The 15,220-nt window shown below is 47.0% G+C and overlaps 7 protein-coding genes across 7 annotated transcripts; 2 read left to right on the plus strand and 5 right to left on the minus strand.

The window, feature by feature from the left end:
• Nucleotides 1-356: 356 nt before the first annotated feature.
• On the minus strand, nucleotides 357-1,334 carry N7517_007020 (uncharacterized protein; the record flags this gene model as incomplete). The annotated part of the gene is made up of 1 exon (XM_056724750.1): nucleotides 357-1,334. One exon carries the CDS (start codon nucleotides 1,332-1,334, stop codon nucleotides 357-359), a length of 978 nt encoding a protein of 325 aa, XP_056581000.1.
• Nucleotides 1,335-2,566: 1,232 nt separating this feature from the next.
• N7517_007021 (alkaline phosphatase) lies at nucleotides 2,567-4,671 on the plus strand (the record flags this gene model as incomplete). The annotated part of the gene is made up of 3 exons (XM_056724751.1): nucleotides 2,567-2,679; nucleotides 2,733-2,944; nucleotides 2,999-4,671. The coding sequence occupies 3 exons, from the start codon at nucleotides 2,567-2,569 to the stop codon at nucleotides 4,669-4,671; spliced, it is 1,998 nt and encodes a 665-aa protein (XP_056581001.1).
• A 295-nt stretch (nucleotides 4,672-4,966) lies between these two features.
• On the minus strand, nucleotides 4,967-6,724 carry N7517_007022 (uncharacterized protein; the record flags this gene model as incomplete). The annotated part of the gene is made up of 8 exons (XM_056724752.1): nucleotides 4,967-5,053; nucleotides 5,104-5,219; nucleotides 5,281-5,308; nucleotides 5,359-5,562; nucleotides 5,617-6,307; nucleotides 6,360-6,432; nucleotides 6,494-6,507; nucleotides 6,573-6,724. 8 exons carry the CDS (start codon nucleotides 6,722-6,724, stop codon nucleotides 4,967-4,969), a joined length of 1,365 nt encoding a protein of 454 aa, XP_056581002.1.
• Nucleotides 6,725-9,245: 2,521 nt separating this feature from the next.
• On the minus strand, nucleotides 9,246-9,671 carry N7517_007023 (uncharacterized protein; the record flags this gene model as incomplete). The annotated part of the gene is made up of 3 exons (XM_056724753.1): nucleotides 9,246-9,458; nucleotides 9,521-9,578; nucleotides 9,631-9,671. 3 exons carry the CDS (start codon nucleotides 9,669-9,671, stop codon nucleotides 9,246-9,248), a joined length of 312 nt encoding a protein of 103 aa, XP_056581003.1.
• Nucleotides 9,672-10,575: 904 nt separating this feature from the next.
• On the plus strand, nucleotides 10,576-11,301 carry N7517_007024 (uncharacterized protein; the record flags this gene model as incomplete). Its single annotated transcript, XM_056724754.1, has 1 exon — nucleotides 10,576-11,301. One exon carries the CDS (start codon nucleotides 10,576-10,578, stop codon nucleotides 11,299-11,301), a length of 726 nt encoding a protein of 241 aa, XP_056581004.1.
• An 809-nt stretch (nucleotides 11,302-12,110) lies between these two features.
• N7517_007025 (putative methylaspartate ammonia-lyase) lies at nucleotides 12,111-13,361 on the minus strand (the record flags this gene model as incomplete). The annotated part of the gene is made up of 1 exon (XM_056724755.1): nucleotides 12,111-13,361. The coding sequence occupies one exon, from the start codon at nucleotides 13,359-13,361 to the stop codon at nucleotides 12,111-12,113; it is 1,251 nt and encodes a 416-aa protein (XP_056581005.1).
• Nucleotides 13,362-13,786: 425 nt separating this feature from the next.
• On the minus strand, nucleotides 13,787-14,921 carry N7517_007026 (uncharacterized protein; the record flags this gene model as incomplete). The annotated part of the gene is made up of 2 exons (XM_056724756.1): nucleotides 13,787-14,817; nucleotides 14,867-14,921. 2 exons carry the CDS (start codon nucleotides 14,919-14,921, stop codon nucleotides 13,787-13,789), a joined length of 1,086 nt encoding a protein of 361 aa, XP_056581006.1.
• Nucleotides 14,922-15,220: the final 299 nt, after the last annotated feature.

Below are 15,220 nucleotides of genomic sequence, written 5' to 3' on the forward strand. Positions count from 1 at the left end.
ACAGAAATTAGAACAGTCGGAGACTTATGGACTTAGTGAATTGAAGTTGTAGGAACTAAACGTGGAAGGGGTAGCCAACAGCTTTTCTTTTTTGACCATCGGCTGGTCTATTATTGTAGTCTTTAATATTAATATATACTGAGATGATCTTATCAGAAAAGCCAACAAGGTCATTTTAACCCTGGGAAAGGAGGAAATTGAAAATCACAAATACTTAATGTGGTCTATAATATTAAAAGATATCGATTTAGAAAAGCAGAAAAGCATTAGATACACATGGACTAGTGAATAAATACGAACAAATAACAAGTACAGTGAGATAGGTTAGCCCAACCCCAATCGTGCAACTCAGGGGGTCATCTTTTCTGAACTTTCTTCGCTCCAGTATCCGATTCCTCATCCGAGCCCAACTTGTGCTTCTTCGATTCGATATTTTTCCGGCGCGTTGACGACCTTGTCTCACGACTCGAGGACTCGCTACTAGAATCCCCGGAGACTTGGGCCAAAGTATCCTCAATGACAAACAGCATCTGTAAGCTCTCAAACGCATCATAGGTCCTAATTCGTGAAATTCGGCGAGTTCCACGTTGGCAGGACCCCAAAATCAAATATGCCACAGTGCGTCCAATTGTTGTCCCTAACAGCGCCTCATATTCCGAAGTTCCAGGTAGCCAATCATATATCTCTTCATCTGGCCACTCGAGGCCATTAGCGTCGGTGTAGAGGTCATCCATCACAAACTCACGGGTGTCCCTATTGCAAACGTCGAGTATATATACATACTTTAAGGTCTTAATCGGGAAGTGCTCCCGGTAGATTGCCTGGCAGACTTCTGATATGAAGAAACCCGGTGCTTTCTTAATCTCTTCAACGATTAAGACCCCACGCGCAATTTGCCCTTCCCAGGTATGAACGCTGGGGTAGTCAGCATCTGGTGGAGCGTCAGGTTGATCTATGGCAATCCTTGCCCACGCCCCGCCAGTTGGTCCCAACATTCCGAGTTCTTCAAAGTCGTTTTCACACTGGATGGGCATATAAGGATCCGTGTCCATATCTATCTCTAGTATCTTGGACTTCTTGACGTCTTTGAATCTCAGCGTACAAGGTTGAATTGGACATGCTGGCACAGCCGGGTCAGATGCTGGACGTTCGATCCATTGCTGTAGTGTCCGGCCAGCAATTTGTCGCCTGCCGTATTTGAGAGCGGTGGGGGGTAATGCTCCAGCCATGTTGTCAACTTTGAATTTATATTGGTATGAATCTTGCTGTAAAGAGGGTGAGATGAATCCAAGTCCCATAAGGGGAATTGTTGATTTCTCGGTGTCAAAGCCCATTGATCAAGGCGAGATCGATGGACAGCTAAGTACTTATAGGCTCTGCGCTTCGAACTTGACTTTGGCATTTTCAAAGAGTGCCATCAATAGACAATGGACAAAGAGACGGACTTGAAAGCATCGTCTAAATCAAAGGGCTAAATTTAAACCATGCAGTGATTTGGGATATATAGCTGTTTGATGGACTCGAGGGTAGACATTTGATCATAAATAGTAACATGTCCATACTTTGAAAGGTTGAGACAATGAACATTCCATCGTCTTTGACATTTCGTAAGCCATGTGGATGGATATCTATGGTTTCTATATTTGACAATAAAGAGTCGACATGGTAAGTGATGCTAAGGTGAGATATTAGAACAATGAAAGCTAACGCCACACCGTTGGCTCACAAATGTGATATGTAGAATTCACTCGAGAATTTTGAATAATTTTCTCTGTATAGATCATGATATTATTAGATATCATATCTTTTTTTTTGTCTCGGCCCCGGGTTATCCCGTTTGGCAGACGTTTACCACCCCCCGCATCCTAAGGTCTGATACTAGTAGTCAATTCTTTGTCCATTTTGTCTTCCGGCTACTATACAACAATGATTCTATATCACAGAGCACTATGGCCAATATCATAGAAAACATTGGACATCTGGATCTCCGGGGCCCATTTTCATTCCTTTCCTGCGGAGCAGAAGACGATGGACAGTTCAATCGCTTACAGGTACTTTTTTTCGGATACCGTCGGAGATGTAGAAGCTAGGCTAGCGCCTTATAGCTCTTCGGTACTCCATAGGAAGCTATGGGAAATGGTTCACGTGTCTCAACAACAGTTAATAAATAAAACGTCATTCCACCCTATCTCTCATCCATCCCACGTGCAATCGTCCGCCAAGGCCATCAATCTTGGCGGACAACGGGGTTGGCTGGACCTGGCTTGGCATTTTATTTCCTTGACTTGGCAAGGAGGTTCAAGCTTCCCAGGTAAACCCCAGGATTACACACGTGCAAATCTTGCCTATCTCCTATTCGTTCTTACAAAAAAGTCGTACTATGTAGCGATATCATTTTCAGAAGAGACTGGGATACTTCGGAGATTTGTATCGCTATATCACTATAGATTGTCTTAGAGGCTCTTGGCACCTCGCTTGCAATTAGCTGCGAAGCTCGTTGTACTTAATGCAAGTACTTTCTCTCTAAATGTAACTTGGTTTCATCACAATCAGCTTCTCTATCAAGATGCGCGCTTCTGCAATCTCCGCGCTAGCATGCTTTGTCGCGTTCACGGCAGCCCAGACCTTCCAACGGTTGGGTGGTTGCCCTGACTTGGGATGTATCTTCCCGCCGGATCAGTATGTAATGTTTCAATTGCACCTAGTTTCTAGCTACTAATAACCAATTGCAGGGTTGACTTCCTAGCGGGTCAATTCTTCGACATCCGCCTCGAAGTACACTCCCCTGTCAATGGTTCTGAAGCTCGCATTGGAGAGCCGGACGAAAACTTTAAGTTCACCATCGCCAAGAAGGGGGGCAAGGGCAATGCTCCTGTCTCTGCAACGGAATACTTCAAGATTGATGAACCTGAGCTCGAGAAGTGGGACTTCTCATGGTTTGAAGGTACTATTCTCCCATCGTTTCGTCCATGAGAAACACATAAACTAACAGAAACAGATCGCTTCGCCCAGGACGCAGAAACGCCTTCCCTTGTCAATGTGACCTCGAAGATCTATAGAAGAATTGCCCTATATGAGCCCGGCGAGTACGAGGTTACTCTGACCTATTACGGGGAACAAAAGACAGTCGCCAACTGGTTTGTTCGTGATCTCCCTACCAAGCGTCGCGCGAAGAACGTCGTCATGTTCATCGGAGACGGCATGACAACAAATATGATCACTGCAGCACGTCTCATTGCCCACCGCAGCATTAACGGCAAATACATGACAAAGATGGCATTGGACAAGTTCCCTGTGCTGGGTCACCAGATGACACACTCCATGGACTCGTTCATTACCGATTCGGCCAACTCTGCAACTGCCCTTTACACCGGCCACAAGACTACCGTCAATGCTTTGGGTGTCTATGTAGACTCCTCCAGCGATGCCTTTGATGACCCGAAATTCGAGACAATCGCCGAAATCTTCCGCCGCAAGAACAAGAACGCCGGTGTTGGCATTGTGTCAACTGCGTTTTTGGCAGATGCTACCCCTGCCGGTTTGGCCGCCCACACCAGTGACCGCGGCGAATACGACCATGTCATCGGTTCATACTACGCAGGTGGTCTGACCGATTATGAGTGGACAAACTGGGATGGCCCCGATGTTCTCCTTGGCGCTGGTGCGGAGGACTTCCTTGAGAGCGAAGAGACCCGTGATTACTACAAGCTCTTCGCTGAGAAGGGTTACAACGTGGCCTGGAACAACACCGCGCTGCACAGTGCCTCGAACAAGGAGAAGTTGCTGGGTGTTTTCCAGAAATCCAACCTCGCTACTTGGCTTGATCGCAACGTCTACCAGTCCAACCTTTACAACCAGAGCAACTACCCCGATGGCTCAGGCCGTGACGCAGACGATCTGCCCGGACTCAAAGACATGACCCTCAAGGCTATCGACGTGCTAGACAAGCGACACCGCAAGGACGGCTGGTTCCTGATGTCCGAGGCCGCCAGCATTGACAAGCAGATGCACACTCTGGACTACGACCGATCCCTTGGCGAGCTTCTCGAACTCGACGATACCGTACGCGCAACAATCGAGAAACTCGAGAAGTTGGGTCAGCTCGAAGACACCCTCATCATCGTGACAGCCGATCACGGCCACGGCTTCGACGTTACCGGCTCCGTTGACACCAAGTACATGGACGCACAGGAAGACGACCGCAGCAAGCGCAATGCAGTCGGATACTATGAAAACTCCGGCTTGTCGCAATACACCGTTGCCGGATCCAACGCCTTGCGGTACTCCGAAGGTGTCCACTTCCCGGCCCAATGGGATCCTAGATACACCCTGCACTCGGGTGTTGGTGCCTTCCCTGACCACCGGGAGAATTATCGGGTTCATGGCGAGGGTCCCCGCACACCTGCCGTGAAGGACACAAAGCATGGCTATGTCGCTAACTACAAGGATGCGGTCAGTGGGTTCATGGTCAATGGAACCATCCCCGTTGATGCGGCGCAGGGTGTCCACTCGTTGACCGATGTGCCGGTCTTTGCCCGCGGCCCGTGTCAGGAGCTGTTTGGAGGTGTGTATAGCTCGATTGACATCTTCTTCAACATGGCTGAATGCCTGGGTTTGTCGGAGACGAAGGGACATGGCAAGCCTGGAAAGCCCGGAAAGCCTGGACATTAGTACCATTATGGTGATGGGACAATCTTGGAAACTCAGCCAAATAATTAAAGACCATGTCTTATAGCTCAATTTGTACAAGAATATGAAAGCATACTGAGAATTGATGTAATTTCAAGTAATATACATTTAAATAGCAACACCCACATGGAAGGGTTAATGTGTGTAAAGCTAAACACCAGTCTATTTACAATGGCCCAGCCAATTGATGCAATATATCAGTCAACACTTACCAAATCTATAAAGCAACCGTTCACAACACCGGGGACATAATATATGTTCTCCATAATAACCGAGTCTAGGTGGCGTTGTTGGCACAGGTCCAGCTGGCCTTGGACGAGCTCTCGTTGATAGCCACGCCCGAGACATAGAGTCCCAATCCACACTAGTTTTGTCAGTAAGGAATTCGCAATCACACAGATAGACATAACATACAATAGCACAAGCAATTGCAAGAATGATCAAGTTGAGAATAGTCAGGGCGATCTTTTTAGTGGACGAAAACCACTGTCCCTTGTTCATCATGAACCAGAAAATGGCAGGTAGGCCGTCTATATTCTCAGTCAGCGATTCATTCCTCATCAACGTTTTCCAAGGTCTCAAGTCACTTACAGCTAAACCAGCTTCCAAATAGGGCACTCTGCACAACAAATTAGTAGACGCACAGTAATAAATACTTGGAGAACATACAATCAGACTCAACAACTCGTTGAACACCGGAATCGACTCTGCGATGATCCACGCAACAGTCCACGTAGTCAGGCCGATCGCAACCCATGTACCCGTGGCCAAAAGACTCTTCTGGTGCATGTGGTGCGAGCGCTCGCCGCGGAAGATTCGAACATAGATATACTTGCAAGCAACGTGGCCGAAAATAACACCGGCAATAATGACCTATCAAAAATTAGAACAGATTCCCAAATAAACCGCAAGATACAAATAACGTACCGTTGGGATGGCCAGGCCGTAGGCAACTTTCTTCATCATAGGTCCAGCCGACGATAGAGCCGGAGACGAGACACCCGGGCCTGCATAGCAGTAGATGACCATGGCGGTCACGATGTACATAGTAGTATCGACAATCTGGAGCATGGCAAGGGCTTTGGGGAAGTCGCGGGGATCCTGCATTTCCGACATGATACCGAAGAAAGAAACGTGGGCGATGAAGGCGAAGACGATGTTGGTGACGGCCAAGAAACCTTCCTGGAAGGTCGGGGTGGTGGTAATATCGTTCTGGACATCATCGGGGGCCTGGACAGCGATGGAAACCATCGTGACGATAGTGGCGATCAGGATGCTGATGGCGGAGATAATGGACATCCAAAAGACCTTCTCTGCTGTGCGAGGAAGGGCGGCAATACAGCTGACGACTAAGCCGATAACTCCAAAGACAATAGTGCAGGTACCGTGGTTCGTGATAGTGTTGAACAACACGGAGAAAGTGAGAATATGACTGGCCATCAGGAAGATGATGAACAGCAGTTGGCCGACGAAGGCAATCTCGCGTCCGATGGGGCCTAGAAGAAGCTCGCCAGCATCACCCATGCTGTGGACCTGGGGATAACGCTTCTTGAACTGGCCCATGGTGTATCCAGTGTACCATGAGATACCGGACAGAAACATAATAATGACAAATGCCCTGGGAGACGGTCAGCTTTCTTCCTGGGTGGTAGAGTCAGAGATTTTCTTACGGGACAATTCCGAGGGTTGCTACTGCCGACGGAAGAGATAGAATACCAAGCGAGATGTTTTCAGCGACCATCACTAGATGAACAATATTAGAGAATGGTTCCTGTTTCGACTGGAGTTAATAATGGGCTCTCACGCATTCCAGCTTGCCTATATCAACGTCAGAACTGTGCTCTTTGATGCAATGAAAACGGTAAACCGAATGAGATACTCACCACCATGGCATGATACGATACTTTACTTCCCCAGATTCTTCATTTCCAAAGGGATCATCCGTGGGGTCTACCGGGTATGCCTTCTTCTCCATGTCGGTTGAGTCATTGTATACTTGATCCTGAATAGGACGGGGTGTCTCTTGGACGCTCATGTTGAATGGTATGGAGATGTGAAGAAAGGAAAAAAGTCCAGGGCGAGAAGAAAAGGTACCGAAAATCGCTTGTGGAGGCCCAAAAAGAACGGTTGGTCCAGAATTTTTTCTTGGCGTGGGCGATTAAAGTTAGAATATTCTACCAGATATTGCCGTGTACTGTTTGAGACTGTGGAGAGACCAACCGTTCTGTTATCCCAACTCAAGTATTTGGGGGCCGGGGTAAAATGCCAATGAGATTACAACTAAGACGCCGAAAAAGTGCGTCCATGGGGTTTGGCCAGCGACACCGGGGATTACATAAACATATCTTCACCGGCGCGACTAGAGTTGTGGGGTATTTCGGTGTCGGGTGAGCCAACCCCCGTACGTTTGAATCTTCGAAGATGGTTGTTCTGCACTCCGGCGACAGATTCTACCGGCCCGGCGCACCCGGCCCGGCGTGACCCCAGGTAGGCCCCAACATTGTCTCCAGATAGTGTTTAGATAGTTTTAGTCAAGGTTTTATGTACTGTCCATGGACTGGGTTTACCCCAAATTTCAACCCCAGATTATAAAAATTGCCCCTATAAGAAAGTGCTTTCTCATAGTTGAAAAATTTAAAGTAATATTATGCATGATCCTGAGAAATTAGGGTCTGGCTGTGGCGCATTTTAGCTTTATCGCTAGAATTTTCTCGAAGTTCCCGTATCAACCTTGGAAACCTTGGGGTCCGACCTCGGGACTCGGGAGACTCAGCCACCTTGACATTTCCAGAACACCCAACCTTGGAAGGTCCTAGTCCTGTTTCAGTGAATGGGGTAGGAATATCCATTTTCTCAGTTAGGTTTGCGGGGTGTGAAAATGACGTTTAGCGTATAAGTACGCTCTTCATATTACAATTTTAGAAAATAGGCATGTCCATGACATATTTTGATCTCGCCAAGCTGGGAAACGTATATGAGGCGCAACATAAGAATGTTGAGGAGCGCCACCGTGTTTGCCGCGTTTGCTTGGCGCTTGTCCTTCCTGAACCGAGGCATCAGTGCGATGTAACCTTGCTTAGTACCTGGTACCTGGTAGTATCTTACAACACTTGAGAATCCTACCGAGTTCGCAGTAATTAACAAGACTGGGGATGCCCTCAACGCTAACCCTAATCCGACATTCTTGCATGCCAAGTATTTTGAACTCCTGCGGAATCGAGATTAGCGTCTTCTATGCAGGATGCCATTCCAATTTAGACTGCGTTCAAACTGCTTCAACCGACATGATCTGATTCTTTTTTATTCCCCTACATATTCATGTCCAACGTATGAGGGATTTCCTATATCTACCGAAGAAGTCCATCAGTATGCGCATCTTTGCCGGTATGGAAACATTAGCCAGTTTTAGGTACGGTACTGTACTTCTATAGTATCATTTATCTTTGCAAGAAATTCTTCATCTTATACATGATTACATGATACATGCTTAGTAGTTTCATATCTACTTCTCCAGTACTGCATACATATATAACCGTTAGTTAACTCCAAGTTTGGATTCAGCTCCTTTCTTGAACAAATTTCTATTACTAGATCCGATATCTGTAACAAAAACAATGATTAAATAGCAGTAAGTTCCAACCCAAAATCACTCCAAGCAGCCGTTCAACTGGACCAGACTCTTTGGTATGTAAAATGATAAACTCTACCTCGGGAAACTGGTTGAGAAGAGAGATACGCTTGTTCTCGCCAACTACTTTGGATTCGTGTTTCTGCACCAGATACACGATATTATGGGACCATGGGAATTTATTCTTTTGCACAGTTACATACACATAGTATACTGTGTATAGTGAGAGACTCACAGCAATATTCAAGATGCCGAGGTAATAATGTTGGTGGCCTCAGGCCACATTGCTTACAGTTTCAACACGTGATGTACATTTTTCCAATGCAAGTGCGACCGGGGCGGGTGACCTAATTATCCGGGTTATCGAATTAAAAGAGTCCGGCGGCAAATCAGGGGCCGATGGGCTAAACAGTAGGGAGTCAACTTCAGCAGGTGCCAAGACGCTTCGTTTGTACGAATAGCTTCAGTTGGAATGAAGCTCCTGCATACAATGTTGTAGTCACTACGTAACTAGTTAGATTGCTTCAGACTCATTGAATCTCGATTGATTGATTGCAACCATAGATACAAAAGCCAATCGAATTTACTCGAATCGAAGTCAATCCTCTACTCAATTACCCCACGGATGGCGAAAATCGAAGTTGTCTACCTGCACAGCCTGTATGAATGATATTTTTATCGTAAGGCCAGCCAGACCTTCCGAGCTCAAGACGACTATCTATCTGGCTTAGAGCTATATTGACGAGGGCTACACTACGAGTCTCCAACCACAACGATTGGAGTAGTGTCAATGGTACACTAGAATTTACACACATATATCATCAGCCCAAAAGCCCAGCCCCAGCTTCATAAATTCGCCTCGTTTCGATTGAAGTACAAAGTGCACCAAGTAATGTCTTGCCTCGGTTCTGGGCTGCTCTCAGCCCCCTCACCAAGCAACGCTGTCCCCTGCACCATTTTGGGTGCAGTAATAGTGTAGCTCATCGCCTCCGATGTGGTTTCCCTGGGACTCGCAATAGTATAACAGGTCCTTCTCATTCTTAAGCGTACAATCAGGGCATTGATCCCATTGCTTGCTACCGGTGTTTCGGTTCTTATAGGCACCACATGCCTTTTCAGTCGCAGCTCTATTGTAAACCTCCTATAATGCAGTTAGAATTAAAAACTTTCCGCCAGTGATACAAGTTTCCAAATTGTACTTACCACTCCTTTGCCAGGGGTATCGATGCAAACACCTTGAGTATGTAGTTCTGCGAAAGCACTACCAGGAATCAGTGCCTATATCAAACATGTCAATTTGGAGAAGATCTTACCCAGCAGCAAGAGCTGCGACAATAATTGAAATGGACTTCATCGTTGTGAGAATGTTATGAGAGGTGATTATCAAGCTGGCTCCTGAGAATTGGGCGGTATGCGTAAATTTAAATGCTTGAACTGCTAGAGAAGGGGTACTTTAAAAAGGAGACAAAAGCCTATGTACTTCTAAAGTGGTTTTGCCCATCTGTCAGCACTATAGCTCATACAGATGCCCTTTCTTGAAATGAGACAACCAAGGCAAAAATTCCGAAGAATCTCCATCGGAACGATGATCTTTGGTCTTCATTTCCTCAATTGTATATCCCCGACGTTTCATGACAACCTTGTCATCCCGTAAGGTTCCTTGAGGTGGGCTATGCCTTTAGAGCTGATTTGCAAGAGCTTATCTACACCTGGGCATATATATTGAGGACAGGGAACTTGATTACGTGTGATCCGAATCTTGTTAGGGTTCTCGGTGCTATACTCTCATCATTGGTCCTAATCTCCATTTCAAGTAAAATATACTCGCAACATGGATTTTACTTACACTCACTTCATAAAGACATTCATAATTGGAGACTCAAGGAGCGTGTCCACTACTTCGGATGAACTAGGTTTGGCCCCCAAGGCGTGTTACAGTATCTGGGACACGCCACACAGCCGTTACGCCCCCCGGGCTATGATCTACTAGAAGTTAAATTGATTAGCTTGCAATCAGCGATTGATATCTGCGGTAGATCCCCGGCTATACCTCGGAAGTATAGTGAAACACGGGTTGCCTGGATATCCCGAGCTTCTATACTTCTGGTAGATCATTTCTAGTAATATAGCTCCAGCGTCCATATCGTGAGTAGTTCGACAAAAGATATCCCCTGAATCTAAATAGGATCTCCTTTCCGTCGATTTTTGGGATATCACTTTTCTACTTCTTCTTGCCACATTCCTCCTTGGTACACATCATGAAGACCAGCATTTTCCTACTTGCGTCACTCTGTGCCAACAGTGCACTCGTTTCTGCCCTGCCGGCCGATACAGCTCTTCTTGTTCTTCACGATGGGACCACAAAGACTATCGATAAGAAAGACCTAGGTGCCAATCTACCTGGAGTCTCTCTGTCCCCGCCTACCAATTCCGTCCCGAAGTACTTGCAGACTGGATCTAACGATTCCACCCCCTCAAACCGTCTGAGCAAGCGCTCCGGTGCCCAATTCGTCATTCCTCTTCCCGATCAGAAATTCCTCGGCTGGGACATCCCAATGTCTACCATCGTGCATGCCAACGAAGCCGATGCCACCGCTTCCATGGCCCAAGGCCAGTCCATCGCAAACAGCATCTCGGTCAGCACCTCGTTTACAGCCACCGTGGAAAAGTTCCTGCAAATCGGTACCACCATCAACTACCAGTTCACTGAAACGGCTACTCTCACCGGCACGGTTTCCATGACAATCCCGAAGAACAAATGGGGTGCCATTATCAGCAATCCCTTGACCTATCGCAAAAGCGGATATGTATTCAGTGGACGGCCCGGAAGTGGACAGTACGAACACTTCCAGGCGGATTCTTTTACCCAGGATACTTATCGCTATGGAGAGAACTCCTTGTCCTGGGTGAAGGGTGTTGTTACAACTTGCTTGGGTGACTCTTACCCTCTGAAGCGCTGCCTCGGAGATGGTGTATTGGAGTAAGCTTTCAACTTTTGTGACTTGCTCCGCATTTTCGGGGGTTGAATCATGGATATTGAACACACTTTCGTATCGCAATATGCCATCTTGGGTATAGGAAGATGATCTCATTGCAGAGGTTTTGATTTACCAAGTCCAGGATGTTTTAGAAGACTTTTGTTTATATGTTTCTCTTTGAAAAATAACAGTACAAGCTTCTTCATTTTCAATGTCTGGTGCATTTCGCATGCATATTGGTGACAAATAAAGCCTGTTCTTTACCTTCGAAATCCTGTAGTGTATTACAGCCTGTAGGCATTGCAAATAAATGCATTTGCTTTGTCTTGAAATGGAGGATTTATCTCCACGATAGCGAAGATGTTTATATTTGTCAGGAGCGATGTCGCTCATGTGTCTCGCCCCCCAACCGTGTGGGTGTCATCGGGTGAGCTCCCGGTGTGTATGCGAGACGGACTGGGATATCGAAGAGGGCTAGTAGTGGAGTTGGTGTAGATATCGACCCATGATGAACTTTGTACGTGTTCAACTTCTGGGAAGTGAGGGTGACTACGATAGAAAAAATTCCTTGGAAGGTGCGTTAGGTTGGTTTAGGCTTGGAAGGTGGGAGTCAGATGATCCCGATTATACACCCAGGCATATGCATGTGGACATAAAAATGGCCTTGCCATACTTTTCAGTGGTCTTTTTGAAGTTTGCTATTCTGACTCTCTACAGATATATACACGGATTGACCTGATACCCCATCAATACTGCATGCGAAGACACTTAAACTCGATTTATACCAGGCAAAGATGCAACTTCAATTGAGACCATTACCAATCATCGTCTATCAAGGCCAAAGTCCTAATCATCTCATTCGTTAAAATCATCACCCCCTCGTCACCCCCAATCCCAGGCTTGGATAACAAAAACTGCGGTTGCGTTGCCAGAGCCACCTGGGAAGTAATCCGCGCCGAAATGTCAGTTTCATTTGCAGATCCTCCCAAGCAACACCCGATGTTTTCTTTGACACAGTACATGACCGCATCAATGGAGTTATGAAGACTGCCCAGATCAGGCGTTTTCACCTGCACATAATCCACGGCATCGGCATTAGCGAAGTCCCGAATATCGTCCAGCGTGTTGCACCATTCGTCTGCGACAATTCCCACATTGATCCTGCGAGAGATGAGGACCTTTTTGAGCTGGTGCAGACGTCGAATTTGAGATTCTTTGCTGGAAGAAACAATCGGAGATTCAATCAACACATCATATGGACGAGCTACCTGCTCGATCCTTTCTAAAAATGCCGGTATTTCTGCGTCTGGAAAGGCATCGCCAATTGTTCCATAAACGTCAAAATGAAGCCGCGGACGATATCCAGGGTCTCCTCGCTCCTGGATACGTCGAGAGACAGACTGCACATAGTCGAGCATGGCCTCGCCTCTGGGGCCGATGTCGCTCACGTGGACAAATGACGCATGCGGAAGAAGCGCCACTTTTTTCATGATCATCCTGTCCAGTTGGAGATGATCGTTTCGGTGGCAGGAGGCGAGAATACCTATCGGCCGATCACTGATACTCGTCTTCCACTCGTGGGAAACGACCTCGGTTATGGTACACCTATTGGCGAGAGCAGTCGCAGACAGGAGAGCTTGACTGATTCCGTAACGAACAGCGGCGTGGAGTCTCTTATTGCCCAGTTCTGGCCACGGTTGATCGATTTTGATGGCATTTGAGCGGAACGTCGACAAATCACATTCGAGAAGCCATGGTCGTACAACTTTGTTTAACAACGGCAGATGTTCTTTGGGGATGAATAGAGGGTCCCGCGATGCAGTCCCAGAGAAGATAACATCGACACACTCGCCAATGGCAACAGTTCCATTTTCGAGACGAAGTAGAATCGAGATCACCTCGCCGGCCTGGACAACTTTTTCAAATCCTGGTGTCACTGGTTTGATGTCATCGGCCAGTGGATCATATTTGGGGCTCTGCTTCACTGCTTGCAGGTCCTTGTGGAAATATCCAGACAGCCCGCAAACAAAGCGAACATCGGTAGGTTGGAGCTTGTCAAGATGCATTTTCGAATAATTCCCTGAAAGATTTTTATTGTACTTCCTAAGGGCTTGATTTCCCTTTATGGTAACCCAGTGAGTAGTGTACCGACTGGCTGGGTATAGATCGCCGGTCTGTGAAAAGATCGGCGATCTCTTCATTTTCAAGGTTTCGCCAGAAATATTTCACATTGTTGCCCTCCCCGTCATTATGGTTTAGCCGCCCCTATTGAGTTCATACGAGAGAAGAAACTCCAGGAAGCATGACGATCGACTCATTTACAGGGGCTGGTGGAGAGCTGAAAATTACTGAGCACCCCATCAGCCTGCATATCTGCGTCATATGTGCCCATAAATGGCTCCATAGTTCTGCTCGATTAAACAAACTACAATATAGACGTCCCACTACGGAGCACTCCATACAAGAGAAACACAACACTCGCAACTAAGCTTTATTGGTAGAAGATCTTCGCCTTGTAACCTCCCACCGAAATAGTTTGATCGTTGTCCTCCGGTGAGCGGGTCCAGTTCTTCTTGATCCTAGATCGAATCCACTCCCCCACCTCGAGATTCGGCTCGTCACTTTTCTTCTCATCCTCGTCACCTTTCAGTCCCAGCCTGCGCAGAAGTGGACTCTCCATTGTCTTCAGATCCATGCTGTCAGTCGGCCGAGCAAAGTATAACAGCCCGAACCTATCAACATGTCTCTGATCCTCTGGCGGCACGACAACACGGTGGATACTGCTTTGCAAGTATCCATTGGTCCAAAATTGTAGACAATCGGCAGTGTTGACGACAATGCTTCCGGGATGCGGCTTGACGTATTTCCAGTTCCCATCGGGCGTCTTCACCTGAAGTCCTGCAATAGGCTGCGAGAAGACAAAAGTTAGACTACCAAAGTCTGTATGGCCACGCAGGTAGAGCTCCTGGAATTTCGAGTTTTCATCCGTGCTACGATTGCGGTAGCGCATGTACCGTAAGAAGGATTCGCTGTCATCCTCGTATGCATGGCGGCTGGTCAAGGTATCTTCGGGTAACTCCAGTATGATAGCAACGAGCTGGAGTAATTTGAAAGCGACATTCTCGTGAATATGACGGTGGAAGACTTCGATCTCGGCATAATACTGTTGAACGATTTGCGGATGTTCTCGCTTGTATTTGTCGGTGAATTTGAAGACGTTGTAGAATTCGACATTATCGTAAAGACCGGGAAGAATCTCAATGGATCCTAGGGGTCGGTAGCCGTTGTAACTACCACCCTCGAGGTCTGCACGGTGCTTCAGCTTCCCTTCTTCCGGGAGTTCAAGGATTTTGCGCCCGATGGCAAATTGGCGATTGACTTGCTCAGGCGTCAATCCAACGTTTGAGATGTAGAAAAAGCCAATCTCTTGGATAGCCTTATTCAGTTGATTGGCTAGCTTCGTCTTTCCTCCAGGAACATCGAATTGAGAAAGGTCAAGGGTGACTAGGTCCGCCCAGTCCACTAGAGCATGTTAGAATCAACACGATGATGCCATTACTGGCAAACTCACAATCGTATTTGGTTGGCCCGACGGGGTCCTCTCTGTGTAGATCTGATGAATCCATTGCTGGCTGTGAGACAGAAGTCAGATCCTTGCAACCGTCCGAGAATTTGCTAGGTTATGGTCTGTGGGGTGGGACGCTCAATAAGTACACAGCCTTCAATATTGATCGTAACACCTAGCCTCTCGCGTGGTATGCATCGATTCTCGCGAAAGAAAACACGACCACGAGAGGAAACTGTGACAAATTGAGATCAGCATTGCGGAGCTGAGATTCACAAATTCTAGCCCAAGCAAGCAAAAGGGACGCTAATGCATGCAGGATGCTTTAAGGTGGATATCTGAGATTGTGACGATGCGAAT

This window comes from Penicillium concentricum, assembly GCF_028827145.1.
Source record: "Penicillium concentricum strain IBT 3081 chromosome Unknown utg000002l_segment0_segment0, whole genome shotgun sequence".
NCBI classification, from domain to species: domain Eukaryota; kingdom Fungi; phylum Ascomycota; class Eurotiomycetes; order Eurotiales; family Aspergillaceae; genus Penicillium; species Penicillium concentricum.